The sequence below is a fragment of the Taudactylus pleione genome, unplaced genomic scaffold (assembly GCF_031769625.1).
Source record: "Taudactylus pleione unplaced genomic scaffold, aTauple2 ptg000656l, whole genome shotgun sequence".
NCBI lineage: Eukaryota > Metazoa > Chordata > Amphibia > Anura > Myobatrachidae > Taudactylus > Taudactylus pleione.
The window spans coordinates 173,375-189,167 of NW_028285058.1; the positions used below are offsets into that span (position 1 = coordinate 173,375).

A 15,793-nucleotide genomic window follows, 5' to 3' on the forward strand; every position below is an offset into this window, starting at 1 on the left:
CCAAATGATGCAAAATGGGACATATTTTAAAAAATACAAAATATGTATATTGCAACATTTAGCAAATAACAGCAACAGGTTCATTTACTAAACCACAGAACATAGGTTTTAATTCTCTTCATGGTAGACCTTTCCTAACCAAGCAGAGTACCCACGTTACAGAGAGTTCCTGCAATCTGAAGTACTTCTTACAGATTTCTTAGGGAAAAAGCCCAGGGTTCTGATATTAAAAATTGTGACACCAATGTAACCTAAAGCTTCCTCTGACCATAAAACACAAACCTCACTCCTTTCTAGAAAGTAAAGTGAAACAGTTATAGAAATGGATATTCACTGATCCCATTGACACAAGAGTCTGAATTAAAAGTTGCAGTTAAAGATTTGTAATGGACTATTCTGGGAGTTTATCTCCATGGCAACTGCAACTCGCACCCTTCTCGGACAATTGAATTGACCCCTAAATAGTAAAGATATTTATATATATCATGTTGAATTTTTTAACACTATAACAAAGTAGTCACTCTTGACCAAAATGCGAAGCAAATACTGTTTAGCCAAGCAATTATATTACTCAAATAACATTTCATTAGAGGAAGTTTTAAAAGTTTTAATAGGTAATTAAACCCTTCTTGTTATTAGCAGGATTTTTCTATCAAGTTATTAAAAGTTATACAAAAAAATAAGTTATTTCCTGATTATATAGTGTCAGCATATTCCACAATAAAGTGTCCCACATCTTATCTGTCAAATACACACTTCCTCTTACCCCTTAAAAGGAATACATGGTTTATTTTCAAACATATTACTTTATCCACATGTCCCTTTATTAACTTTCTTTTGTACAGGAAACACCACATTACGTTGTGTGCAGTTGTGGGCAGCCCCAGTAGCCCAATTTATTACCTTACTAGCTGAAGTACCTGGCTTTGCCAGCTTTAAATCGCCAAGTTATTAAGTTAGGCATCCCAGACCAATTGCCAGCCCTCTGTGAAATTTTCATTCAAATCCATCCAGGGGAAGGCACAGAACAGGCTCCCCAGGTCAAAGTTCTGTCCAGCATACACCAACGGGATCCTGGCCCTCAAACCTGGCCAGGATCCAACTGGAGCACCTCTCGTTGGTTTCATCCCAGTCGATGCATGGGTGTCCGAATGCATAACCGGACAGACAAACACACAGAACCATGAATTTTATATATTAGATGCAAAAGTTAATGCGTGAGTAAGCGGAAATCCATGCTGACGCAAACGTCATTAGTATCTGCGCTTGCACCAGCTAGGTGCAGGAGATATGCCAGAAATAGGCTTCCCTGCCCCCTACGCGCTTTTGATACACACCCACGGCACGCCCAGAAATCAGGGTGGTCACGTGCAATCGCATTGTCACCGCCCAGTTCATACCCGGAAAACGTCCTATTTCACGGATAGACAGGTCCGGCCAAGTTGCGTCCAACTCAGTATAGGACAGACTCAAAGATGCTTAAATTCGCAACTGCGTATGCACTGCAATAACTCAGCGTTTGCATCTGTGACCACAGATCTGTGAGACTCAGAATCAGGCCCTAGAGGGTATTATTAGGCCTAGTAATGCTTGCAACCCCTAGCATAAATTTATTTTCAAACATGGAAAACAAGCCTGTGTGTAAGAATGTTAGCAAGAGATCAAGCCTAGAATTAATTAGGGAAGCGGGTCTGTAGATATTGAAGCTCAGTGTAATCCTTTGGCCAGCCTGTGGGCATGCTCCCCCCTCTGCTTGTCCACAATGTCATATTATGCATACTTGTACTGAGCTGAATGAGTGTGTGTGCAGGTAAGACCAGGGTAACATGGCAGTATGTTGCAATCAAACTAAAGCAGCAAAATAAGGCAATTTGGATGGGCGATGTCAAGAGGCACAAGAGGGACTTGTTAGAGTCACATGATGGTGAGGGATGGTAGAGAGTGGCACTTGCGGCTTGTGCTTAGTATGTAATGTTGAGAAGATCTGATAAGACTAATCCTACTAATAGTATCAGTTATATCATGTGATCTTACGAAATTTGCTGTTTTGAAGAGGGTATCTTATTTTCCCTCCACTACTGCCAACCGGTGGGATATTCAGATGATTAAGGAGAGGTGACTGAGATATATACTTTGGAGTCAGTATGGCATTGGCAGAAGGCCCCTATCTTTCTTCAGCATTTGGTCTTACCTGCCTATTGCTGCACAAGGTGACTAGGCAGCCTCACCAGGTTCCTGCATCCCTCCCTCCAGGTACAGTCAGGCAACAAGTATGCTAATTGCCCAGAAATGTCATGGTAGATGCTCACATCCTCAGAGATTATCTGGAATCTCCATTTAAAGAGACTTCTTAGACCAGTGGTCGCCAACCTTATGATGTAAGCTACTCGAGAAAAATGAAAATCTCCTGAAGAGCTACTAACATTTTTGAAAAAAATACAAAATTCTGGACTAATAACCGAAAAGTTAAAGATTTAATGAAAATTAAAAAAATGTTTTATAGAAAACAATGCATTTAATTAATACAGTGATTGTTGCACATTTAATTTTGAATTACCGGCTCCATGGAGGTAAGTACAGTACAGTTAAGAGGAGCAAATGATATAGGCAGGGCTGCTGTGTGATTTTTCGGCAGGGCTGGGTGGGAGTCACTCGCCCCAAACGCAGTCGACTCCAGTAATGTCCACATACTGTGCCGCACTACGGCAATCACTTGAGGTGCTTCCCTGTCGCTCCACCCAAGGCTTTGTCAGGGGTCACTTCCTCCTAGTTGACTCAGCAGTACTGCAGCTAGGCGAGCTACCCAAATTACGTCCGCGAGCTAACGAGTTGGAGACCACGGTCTTAGACCAACAGTATCTTCCTCATCAGGTCCTGCTCACTGAATGCTTGGTGCAGTGTTCTTCTAACACATCTCTAAACTCATTTATTACTTGTTGTTTTTTGGAGGTCTTGCTCCAGGGATTCTACCTCAGCAGTAACCACAGGACTGAGAAAGCAAAATGTCTCACGAAGAGCTTGTCTAATTACTGAGAGGTTATTGATTAAATTCAGGCTTATGTTCTAAGTATTCTTGTTTCATGTTCCTTTATTCTGGCAGGCTCCTTACATTCTCATGATCAGTTCTTCTCTGAGGTCCAATCCAATATACACATCTTTCCTAGCCCTATTTCCCATGTATGATGAAAGGTTTACCAGATGACTTTACATGGATAGCCAATACTATATTGGAACATAAACAGAGTTCCATTTGTGCAAAAACACATATCTAGGAACCTGTAGCATCACTTACATCTACGAATATTACTTTTACGTCAGAGTACTGTGCAACTACAGGCCCAGACTTTTTCCTAAGCTTTTCATTCACGCATGAACAGTGCCACCAACCCCCTCCTAAGCCGCACTTCGTACCTTTTGCGCCGAGCAGCAAGCGAGTCCCTCCTCCTCCACAGCACCATTTTGCCAGTGATAATCAGGAGTATGGCGCAGCGCAGGAAGAGGGAACAGCTTGCCAGCACAAGATAAGCATAATTTATGTGCAGAACCTAAGGGCCCGTGTACATTGCACACCGTACACCCATTATAAATATACTTTTTCTTCTCACTTATACCCAATATAAATTTCTGTATGTCCAACTTACTAATTATTAGCTTCAAAGCAAGAAACAACTCAGCTCTTCCATAATGATTCACAATGTGTCCAACATTCGAACAAGACCGCTATAAGGGGGAGATCCAATTACATGTGATGTGCTGTTCCGAAACGGCACATTGTGTCCATCTCAAGTGTTTCCTTGCACCCCATAGAGTAGCACAGGAAATCTTGCACTGTTGCATCTACAATTATAGGGCAAATAATTGAACTGCCCCCATAGAATTAAACATTCTAGTAATCCAGAAACATACTTGACAGCAAGACCACCAATTTGGGATGTGCTACCTGTAACCGTTCAACACTACACAGGTTTACATGGCATTCATATGAATCCGGAAGGTGCTGACAATAAATAAACGAAGCCTCCATTCGATCATGGCAGCTTAAATAAATGGAATAAGGAGTAAAAATTACACTTTAATTATAGTAATGCATGGAATGAAAAATTCCTTAAATCCTCCAGCAGAAATGAATGGCACTAGGGTAATTCGCAGAGCAAAATATAGCAGTACTGGCACAGTGACGCGTTTCATTTGTTTCATTATTTTCATCATGGCGCATTCTATGAAAATGTTATGTTCGTTAAAAACTGGCTTTGTATTTGTTCTGAAATAATAGTCCCTTTATAGCAGGGATGGGGAACCTCAGGCCCGGGGGCTGTATAAGGCCCCCGGAATCATTTGGTCTGGCCCTCTGAGCTTTTTTTCTGCTAGCCTCATCTGGCTAGTGGGGTGCCTAGAATGGCACCCTGCAGCCAGAATCTATGCAGCAGTGCCACCTGGAGCGCCCTTAGGATGCTTCAGATGGTCACACCGCTGCCCTTACAGCTCCCAGGAGCATCCTCAGGATGCTCCAGACATTGCTGTAATCACCTGCGATTGTGGCCCCGCCCCTGTGTGAAATCAAACGGAGAGAGCGTGGCCTGCACCGGGCCCGCAAATGTTATATATTATTATCAAAATGGCCCATCGGCAGAAAAAAAAGGTTCCCCACCCCTGCTTTATAGTGTTAAAAATTTTAATTGTAGTCTTATTTTATAAATTCAGAAGTTAATTTACTGACGCAACAATTTTAATGGAATGAGCCCCATCAACGGATGTATTGAAAACAAAACCAGGAATGATGATAACATTTAGGCTCATTGCGGTATCCAATCATTATAGTGTCATCAAGTATTAAGATTGTTTGTGAAGTGTTTGGTTATTTTCTCAAAAAACAAATCCTCTCCTTTATAAAATACACAAATAACTTTTTTTTTGTTTTAAACATATACAACATATACTGAACATATTGGAAGCGGAGACTGCCTTTTGTATTTATCTTTCCAAAAAGCTAATGAAATATTTGAATCATTCAAAAAAATCTCCTACCGTTGTCATCGTCATAGTTTCTTCTACTATATTGTTCCCTGCTCGTATAAGAAGAATCTTAAAAAACAAAAAGAAAAAGACAATGGATGTAAGTTGTCATCTATCAGCAGAAGATCTGGTCAGCGAGACAGAAAAAAACACATGGAAATCTCTTTGGCTACAGTGATGTAAGCACATGTTTTAAAGATTAAAAATGTCATCCCTCTTTGTCTTCTGGTACATAAATACATACCTTTTTTGTGTTATTTTTAATCGTTATGTTCTTTTTGTGCCCTTCTGCCTTACATTTATCCAGGCCTACTAGTGAAGGTCAATGTCCTTTATACCCCGATTCATTCACAAATCATGTATTTTATGACGTTAAATGGGCGATGGCCAAGGAATGCTGTTCCTTTTCTTTACCGTTCTCTATGGTCTGCCATAAATTTGATCCAATGGTGGACACAAAGAACCAAGCTTTAATCAGGGATGAGACATCGGAAGATGTAATTCAGCCTGGAATAGCTGGGTTCTTGTGCAGATGTGCCCTCACTCATCATTGCTGCAGTCGCATCAAACAGCCCCTCACCCTCATGGAGCGACTGGTCACGCGAGCCTCTGCTAGCGCCGGGCATCTTTTTTTGCGCCAAAAATGCATCTAAGTAGCAAAGCGGTGCGCCTATGATTTAGGGGTACACTTACTAAGATCACATGAATTCGTAAGAGGCAATATTGCCCGTGAAATGCATATTCAAAATTTACTAAACGCTAAACTCGTCCATTTGCATCGGAAAACTCAGTCGAGAACACCTGAAACTCGGATGAGAACATGTGTTCGGACAAATAGACCATTTTGCCGTAGACATCAATAGGAACTCTAAGGATTTACTAAGGATTCCTATTTGTCATCATGGGCGAAAAATAGTACAAATCGGCCGCAGAAGACGCCAATATGAACCAAAATAGATATCTCAAATAGAACACAGTTTTCAATTCAAGTTTCACATCTGAACATACTAAACCATCACTGACAACTCAATTCTGTGGCCAATAAAAAGGGGTTAAGCACATACATACACTTCTCTCCTGTTACAAAGAGAAACAAAGCATGGCAGAGTTTTCTGTGCTGGATGGAGATCTTGTGGGGGCTGTGAGATACCGGAGGCTCTGCCACCAGGCTGGAAGAAACCAGGGTCATGCAACTGAGCATGGTCAGCAGGTTGTGCAGAGGCTGCGCAGGCCTCGTTTTTTAGGGAGCTTTTGAACCTAATCGCATTGGCCGATGGCAAGGTTATAGAGATGTTCCGGCTCAATCGTAATAAAATTTTCCATCTGTATGACCTTGCCAAACGGGCCCTGGTTGTTCCGCCCGCTGCATCTATCGACAGCTACAGCCTAACGATGCCCTATCCCCACAGCAGGGACAGCGCTGTCCCTGCTACGGTGGCTTCCGGCCCCAGGGCTGCACGCAGGATCTCGCGCATGCTCAGTGGAGCCACAGCGCATGAGCACTAGGCTGATGCGCTGTGTACTCAGGCAGGGATCGCGGGAGGGGGGAGTTATCACTCCCCCACTCCAGCCGATGAGATCTTAATACACATCATCGTTAGTGCTTCCAGCTCACTCGCCTCGGTAAATAATTAATACATTAATATATGTTAATAATACATCTCCCCCTTTGGCTACTGGCAGCTCTCAGTCTGTCACTGGATGAGTGATAGGGATCTCACAGTCCACACTCTCCCGGTACCTCATACAGGTGCTGGAGGCTTTACAGCCTCATGTAGATGCGTTTATCGGCTTCCCTAGCCAGGAGTCACAGTGGCATGCGGTCAGGGTAGCTTTCTAACGCATCGCAGGTATGCCCAATGTTCTGGGTGCGATAGATTGCACACACGTACAGCTGAGACCACCTAGGGGAAGACAGCACGCTTTTTTGAATAGACATCATGCACACTCCACAAACGTGCAGGTGGTATGTGATGCAAAACTCTGAATAATGAGTGTTATTGCGAGTTACCCCAGCACATGTCATGACTCCTTCATCCTCAGCCAGTCATCCCTCTATGACAAATTTTAAACCGGACTAATGCCAGATGGGTGGCTGCTGAGTAATTCACTATTTCACTGTCCCTGTAATGCAAACTCACAAACCACTATGCTACTGTATACATACATTTCTATCTATACTATCTATGTGTTTCAGGTGATGCGGGGTATGGCTGTTTCTGCTGGCTTCTGACTCCTTTGTCGCTTCCCGATTCCCCTGCTGAACACAATTATAATCATGACCATAAGGTCACTCGGTCAGTGATGGAAAGATGTTTTGGCATGCTGAAGTCTCAGTTTTGCTGTCTGGATAAATCGGGGAGTGGGGGGCTTCTGTTGTATAGTCCCTCCAAGGTGACTCAAATTGTGTTCTGCTGCTATTTTTTACACAACATCTGTGTTCAACAACATCTTAAACATGATGTTGATGGAGAAGACCGTGAGCAAGTAGAGGAGTTGGTAACATCTGGCGAGTACAGATTGAGGGAGGCAAGACGGCAGGTAATACAGGAGCACTTTAGTGGTGAGTATATCAACCGTTACTCCCTTTTTACAATGTGTACTGTTAACATAGTTGTACAATAGTCGTCATATTGTCACAAACGAGTTATCTTAAAACTTGACATGTGCTACTAACTTTCCTCCAACAGATGTGTTCTATGTATGGAAAACGTTACACTATTCTTTGACTAATGTTGTGCATACACTTTAAAGGTCATATTTTTCAGCTTACACATGTTGACCATAACAAACATATTTAGCTAATACTTCATATATAGCAATGTGTATTTATCTATCTTCTACATTTTTAACTTACTTATGGATTTTTTTCTCACCATAAGTCCTATATTGTTTTACATTTTATTAATTTTATAGACGTGGAGATGTTGCCCCTAGCAACCAATCACATTTTTATAAATAAAATAAAATTATAATTTGCAAGATAAATGTTAACGTCAAACATATTGCTTGCTATAACCAACATTTCCACTTCTAAATAAAAATGTTAACACCCAAATACCCAAACACTGATGTACTGAAGTGTATGGGTTTTGTTTTTTAAACAGGACATAATGTACAAACTTAAAATATTTTGGTTGTTATTAATGTAAAAAAAAAAAAAACATTTCAGTCAATTTTGTAGCCTTTTAATAAATGTGTTCAAACTTTTTGATGGCTTGAAATTTTTTGTGGCAGGAAACGGTTTGCTAAGACAGTGTACAAACAGAAATACAAAATGCCACACTTATGGCCATAAAAAAAACAAAATTAGAAAACATATTGCTTTAACATTATAATCTAATTGAACCTTTATTTTTTTAGATTAGGGCACTTTCTGCCCGATTACTCTTTACCCCCCCCCCGCCCTCCTCTGGAGCTGCTCTGGCCTCTGGCTGAAGAGGCGCTTTCTGTCTTCCCCCGGGATGAGCGCTTTCGTGGTGAGGTAAGAGAGGTGGAAGTTGGGGTTGGGGCCTCAGAGCTGCTGCTTGTGCCAGCAATATTTAATGTCACAATGCTTTGAGACAGCTGGAGTATACTCGCATTTAACTCCCTGGTGGCTTGGGCCTGAGCCTCCACCATGCACAGCATGCTCTGTTGTGTAGCCAAATTTGCTTCCATGATTCTCAGATATTGCTCATTGTACCTGTTCAGGTCACTGCGCATCAACTCCATTGTATCTACAATCTGCCTTTGGTGTTGGTTTTGGCGGGTGCCACACCTGTAGATTTTGTTGGTGTGGTGTGCCAAGTTGCACATATTTTCGACCTGCTTCTTCAGCATGTCTTGATTAGTGGTTTGCTGGGTGGCCCAAAACTGTTGCTCCTGGGTTGGATGCGGAGGTGTTGGGCTGAATTGAGGTGCAGGAGTTGGCTGCCTAGGTGGTGTGCACAGAGCCGCTGGGACTTCTGTTCCATTTAATGTGTATGTCTCCTCTGCTTCAGGCTCCCCTACTTGCAGTGTCGGGCCTGGCTGCTGGGTATCCTCCTCTGTGAAGAAAGTAGTTGTGTGTATTTTAAAATGTATAACATTTTTTTTGGTTATGGGGTTGCTTATTTTGTCACTACAATTAGTGAAGGCTCTAGAAATGTAAAGTGGTGTTGTTGTCCATACCACCTAAAGCAAATCTGTCTAGTATGTATTTTTTCCTTGCTTAAAAAGTATACACAGTATGTAGTGGGTTGGTATGGGCCACGCTTTCACTTTTCAGTTCTGAAGCCATTGCTAAATGTAATACAGGTTGAGTCTCCCATATCCAAATATTCCGAAATACGGAATATTCCAAAATACGAAGATTCTCCAAAATACACCTGGTCCCAAGCATTTTGGATATGGGAGACTCAACCTGTAGTACATATGTACAATAGTACATTTTTCTAAATGTAAAAATTAGTAAGAACTTGTATAATCTAATAGCTAACGTGTGATTGGTTATGGAGAAATGTACACTTTATAAATCCAGTATTTAAAGTAATTTACACCCTACGCTGCTAACATTATGAGGAAAATGTACTAAAGTGAGTGTTTTTAGAAGTGGAGATGTAGGCCACAGCAACCAATCAGATTCTAGCTATTCTCTTATAGAAGGTGCTAGTTGACTGTTAAGTATAATCTGATTGGTTGCTATGGGCAATATCTCCAGGTCTAAAAACTCTCACTTTAGTAAATATACCCCTATATGTAAGTGGTTGTGTAATGTGTATGTTGTGTCACCTTTACAGGAATGTAAATCACCTTCAAGATGAGGAGAAGGAGGAACTGGCAGTTCTGGAGTCCCCAGCAGCTGCTGTGGGGGCAATGGTAACACCACTGACAGCCTTTGTGGTGGTGTCCTACGGGGTGGAAGTCCTAAAGAGAAGTTAAACACAATTAGACCTTTGTTTGGATTGTCCCTTCACCAATCACACAGTGTTGGATTAATCACCTGCCACTTCATCATCCTTCACATTCTCAACTGCAGAGGGGCAACCTGCGGTTGTGGAAGACCTCTTCTCTACTGTAAAATGAAAATAATATGTTTTTATCCTCTTATTTTATGGCCTAAAAAACCCCCCAAAAAACACTTAAGTTAATTTATGCACACATAACGCATGGTGTCCGGAAAAGAATGTAAAGTACTTTTATTTTTCAATAAGATTATGAAAAAATTTAGATTCAGTGTTCATGCTCAATATTGCTCACGTAAACAATGGATGTTGGACTGCAGAATGTTTGCTGCAAACATAACAAACAATACCATTATTCTGGTTGCAATTGTAAAATGGATGACCCAACTATTTGACATGTAAAAACACATTTGCTTACGAAAAACTTCACTACAACATTAAAGTAAACCTTTAAATACAATGCATGTTTATAAGAAGGGCACACATAAACATCCAGTACACTCACAAATGGTGCAAAAGTCCCAGCATGTTCCAAATAAAAATGAATCCTATATGCAAATAATAAGGGGTTTATGGACATAGAGAACTGGTTGTTAACGAAGCACATCACATGGCACAGGTGTTGTCGGCCTAGAACATGCAATGTGTTGGGATATTAAATGATACAGGCTATGCTGAAATATTTGTGCATAGTAGAAATACTGCAAAAACTATACCTTGAAATGTTAACATGATTGCTAAATAAATAGGCCACATACATGTATTTGTGTTGAGCAGGGCAAGAGTAGGGGCCTCATGGTCCTGGGAAATAAAATCATAAAGTACCTATTATATGAATTTGGAGGAGGTGGGGGCAATGGTATGTAGCCATTTAAAGATCACACAATAACAGCGCCAAGGTGTTGCAACATATTTTAGTAAATACAAGCACATTTTTTTTGGTGTGAATTACAAATGACATGGAATTATTTTGATTTTATACAAAAATGTGTGGCCAGTTGTTGTTGCAAATAAAGTCATGCTAAATTTATACAAATGATGGGCCTATTTTTCTATGTTGACCTGGAGATATATCTCCAAACATCACATTTTAATGTGCACCTGAAAACCCTATGAAAAAAAGCAATATTAAGCTTAGAACATTGAAGCCTCAGGACACCCTAACAAAGTATCCGGTAGAACAGGGTACACAACCCAAAAACACCTTAAAAATAATGTGATAAACATGTAACACACACCGCACCACCAAAAAATTAACAAAAACTACCTACACAAATACAAAATCCAATACACAATCAAAAAAAAAACGCAAAACAAAAAAAAAAAAAACTTACTAGAAAAATACTAAAGTAATCCTAAAATATTAAACATAAATACATGTCCACAACAAACATGCAGTATAAGTACACTTCAATAGCAACATGACATTAACATCCATTACACACAATGTGAATCTATTTCCCTATTGAGCATACTTTCCAAAAAAAGGGTAAGTACTTACCAGACCTACTGGGGGCTTCCGAGTCGCTCACATGTGTCACACGGACCACCTTAGCCAGTATGAGAATCTTCAGGGGCTCCTCATACTCCAGGTAGGTGGCCTGGTAAGGGGACCCACCTCCTGTCTGGCGTGCTGCCTTAGCGTCTTTGGCCATCATGTCCTTGACACGCCTCTTGATGTCATAAAACCTCTTGCGGCATGTGTCAAACGTGTGGCGCGCTTGCCCCTCTGCATTTACGGCTGTGATGGCCGTCTGTCAGATTATGTTCTGCCTTCGGGAGGAGACCCTGACTGCTTCACGGCGATACCTCATCAGCTTAGTCACCAGGGCCATGTTTTCCACATAAGTAAAGCGCACATTGCGGCCGGACCTGGTCGTGTGCACCAGGCGAGGCGCCATCCGCAGAAGAGATTGGCCCCTGAACCGCCACCTCCTCAAACTCCCCCACCTGACTAGCCTCAATGTCAGACATTCTGAAAAACTCTAAACACAAAAAAATAAAAGACAAACAAGACAAACACACTCCTCACCTTCCAACACACAGCACACACACAAACACTGACAACAGACTTTAAATAAAAATGACAGCTACAAAATACAGACTTCTAAATGATAGTACAAGAACAAACACAAGACAACTTTCAAACACAGTACAGCACTCAGAACTTGCCGAAAAACCACCAACCAGCTGCACAAAACACCTCTCTCTCACCACTGCTGTAATTAAACCCACGAGGTTCGGACGGTTTGGGGAGTACTTATATGGCTGGGACAAGACAATCCCACGTATGACACCAATCACGCGCGGCCTCTTCCAGATATTGCTGCATCGGCAGAGTTTGACTGAATATGTACGCATTTGTACTAGAGATGAGCGGGTTCGGATTTACTCGGATCTTAAAACGGCATTTTATTGGCTATCGGCTATCACGTGTTTTGGATAGCCAATAAAATAAATCCGAACTTGCGGTAAAGAGGCGAAAAGAACCGAGTAAATCCGAACCCGCTCATCTCTAATTTGTACAATACAAACCAATGACAAATCCTGCCATGTTCAATAGAGCTTGACAAATACGGACAATTACGAATGGTTCCGAATGCATACACCATCGAACAACACGAACGCGACAAACTCGGCAGTTTAGTAAATTCGGTAACATGATTAAAAAAAATAAATGAATACGGACGATGTCAGCAGAGATTGATCTCAGATGACATCGAGTGAAAACCGGCATCTTAGTAAATGTACCCTCTTAGGCCCTCATTCAGAGCCGCTCGCTATTTGCGGTCGTTCGTTCAAAAACAAGGGGTGGCTATTCAAATGATCCGTTCGCTCATTGCGGTCTGTTCACGCCTCTAAGTCTGAACGAGCGAGCAAAACTTGCGGTTGTACTTTTGAAAAATACGCCCCCTTGCCGCTCGCACCATACGTCATGTCCGCTATTTATTAGATTAATCGAGTACATCGAACAGCGTATGAGCTGCTCGCTATTCTTGTGGCTGGTTTTTTCAACCACTATTTTGCGAGCAGTTCTGAGTAAAAAAAAACAAGTGACGTGGTCAATGACGCTGCTGGATTAATTATGCACTCCCTTAAAACGCCCGTTTTGACCTTTAGGCACGCCTGCGTTCTGAATTCCACTCCCCGTTTTCAAGCACCTTCCCCTGTTACCACCCACATACGCCTCCTCCTGTCACTCAAAATAGCAGGCATTCGCTATATAGCGAACAAACGATTTTCGGCCGCACTGACTGGTCCGCGCATGCGTATTTAAATCCGTACGCATGCGCAGATGTGCGAACATCGGTCAGAACGAACGAGCGGCCGCTTACGAGTGGCTCTGAAATTAATCAGGGCCTTAGTCTCTCAATCAGCATGTGAAGTGCTATGATGCAGTGGTCGCAGCTTTTTTTCCACGCCAAGTGCTATTTACATTACCAGTTGCACACATCACATATCAAGTGTCACATATCAAATTGATCAACACAGTCTCCTGGTGCTTCATAGTTTCATCGCATTGCGACTTAGACGCATTTTTGGCACAAAAAGACGCCCGACGCTAGCAGAGTTGCATGGGACCAGACGGCTCACTCACGCCAGGCATTTCGCGGTGCATGGCGTATTGAGGCTAGATGAGCAAGGACACATCTGTAAGGGGAGAACAACCTATATGGCGTGAATTTACTTTGTTGTTCTACCAAACCATTTAATACTGAACCTTGACTCCCCTAAGTGTGCTGTGCTTCTGTACAACTGTATTGTGGTGATGGAACTAGCTTAAACGACAAGTTGTACAGAACTTTTACGAAACCTTTTTGTTTTTTTACTTTCAAAAGCCTAAATAAATATTAGAAATAATTTGTAAAAATGATTTACATTACTTGATCATCTTACCGCCATCATCGTCATAGTCTCTTCTACTATATTGTTCCCTGCTCTCATAGGAAGAATCTGAAAAAAATAAATAAAAAATATGACAAAAGGTTTACTGAGCCTTTTATTTATGGATAGACTGTAATGTAGGAGGCTTATTGTACCCTCAATACAACTGAATGATGGAATTCTAACAGAGGGAGTTCCACAGAGCAGTTACATGTCCGTGCCATTTGCAGTGACTGGTTTCAATATATTCTCTGTAAAGCGCTGCGGAATATGTGCGCGCGATATAAATATCTGTTAATAAAAATAAATTTACCTCCATAGTTTATTGGTTTGATACTTGTTTGTTCTGAATAGGATTCTGTGAAATGTACATATTTTTATTGTCGTTTTTTTTTTTATTATTTATAAGGAATGTGAATAATGTTTGTTGTGCAGATACCTATTACCTCCTTGACCGATTCACTTAATTATTTTTTTATTATTATCATCACTATACAAATTTGTTATAATTTGAAATGTTTTACATTTTCTAACACCTTATGGAGTAATTTGGTGCTCGTTCTATTTTTATATGTTTCACTTTACACTTAATGAACAATCCTTAGAAATAGTAAATATTAGTATGTAAACTGTGCAGACCTTATTTGCTGTACCATACTAGCGTACCCGGTAGGTTGTTTAAGCGGGGCGCTACGCCCTGCCCTCCTTCTGGAAGACAAAAAGCGCCCTGCCCTCACCGCAACGCTAAGACAGCCTGTGGGTTCCGTCTTCACGGGTGGGGAAATGTGCGGTGACCCGGTCACCGCTGGTGAATAGACGCTGGCTGTATGCGCCCGGTATCTATTCCACATGTCAGCAGCGCTTTGGGGCTGCCCAGCGTGTCCGTAAGTGCCGGGCACGCCCCCAAGAGTGACGAAAAGGTGACGCATCTTATAGACACGCCCCTTTTCAATGGTCACGCCCTTTTCAGGTGCGCGTGTCAGCACGCGCTGAAGTGCCCTGCCTGCCGCCGGAGCTAGAGTGAACACTACCATACCTTATTTGAAAATATTAAATACCATTTTAATGTATGCTAAAGTGATCTCATGTTTTTTTTTTTTTTTATGGAAATATGTAAATCTGTACACACAGAGGACCTCATTCAGACTCGGTCGCAAGCGCTGAGCGCTCGCAACCGGGTCGATGTTAAGGCCCTGCGCATGTGCAAGCCCCAGAGTGAGAGAGAATTTCTCTCGCTCCGGAGCTCACTACCAAAGGGGCGTCCGTCGATGTCAAAAGGGGCGGGGGGGGGGGGGTGGCCACACAAACGGTGGCGTTCCCAAGGGAACGGCTGCCGTTTTGTGGGCGGCCACACTGACATCAGCAGCGATGTCAGTAGGGAGCTTCCTGTTCGATCAGAGCAGGAAGCTCCCTGGGGCTTGCTGTTGCCGAGACCCATCCTTAGGGTCTCGTCGCAAGCCCTGATGGTCTTGACCATCGCGACCATCAACCTGTGGTAACCCACAGCTTAGCTAGCGACCAGGAGGCCGCACTTAAAAAAAAGAAGCGGCCGCCCTCATTCAGAGAGAGCGATCGCTTCTTGCGACCCGCTCTGAATGAGGGCCAGAGTAAATTTTATATTATATATATATAAAAAATTGTTTTTACAAAATGATAAAGTGCAGTCTGTTATCAAACCATTTATTTTCTATCTGTGTTGCTCGCTTACTTGGCAATGTTGTTTTTGTGCGTTCAAACTCGAAAAGCTTCTTTTCGTATAATGTACGAGTGGTGTCTAAAGTGAGATAAAGAGAAAACACAATGTAAGAAATATAAATACAGCGCTTTGATGAGACAACAAATTATATATACACACACACATTATATATATAGCTGCTACACGGTGACTGCGTCTGTCTCTGCTAGATGTGCCGGAGTGCCGCACCTTTGAGGTCGTATATATATATATATATATATATATAATATTATAC

General features: G+C 41.9%; 1 protein-coding gene across 2 annotated transcripts in view; it reads right to left on the reverse strand.

Moving 5' to 3' along the window:
* Nucleotides 1-15,793, reverse strand: part of EMD (emerin) — a 40,543-nt gene that overhangs the window by 12,513 nt on the left and 12,237 nt on the right. Inside the window, exons 3-7 of one of the 2 annotated variants that reach the window (XM_088455453.1) lie at nt 15,532-15,597; nt 13,836-13,892; nt 9,977-10,048; nt 9,787-9,900; nt 8,203-9,041 (exon numbers count right to left, since the gene is read on the reverse strand). In XM_088455453.1, the coding sequence (XP_088311579.1) occupies nt 8,398-9,041; nt 9,787-9,900; nt 9,977-10,048; nt 13,836-13,892; nt 15,532-15,597 (953 nt within the window). In that variant the 3' untranslated portion in view covers nt 8,203-8,397. Of the gene's footprint in view, nt 1-5,025; nt 5,083-8,202; nt 9,042-9,786; nt 9,901-9,976; nt 10,049-13,835; nt 13,893-15,531; nt 15,598-15,793 lie in introns of those variants that run through there. The other variant, XM_088455454.1, reaches the window with a different exon arrangement.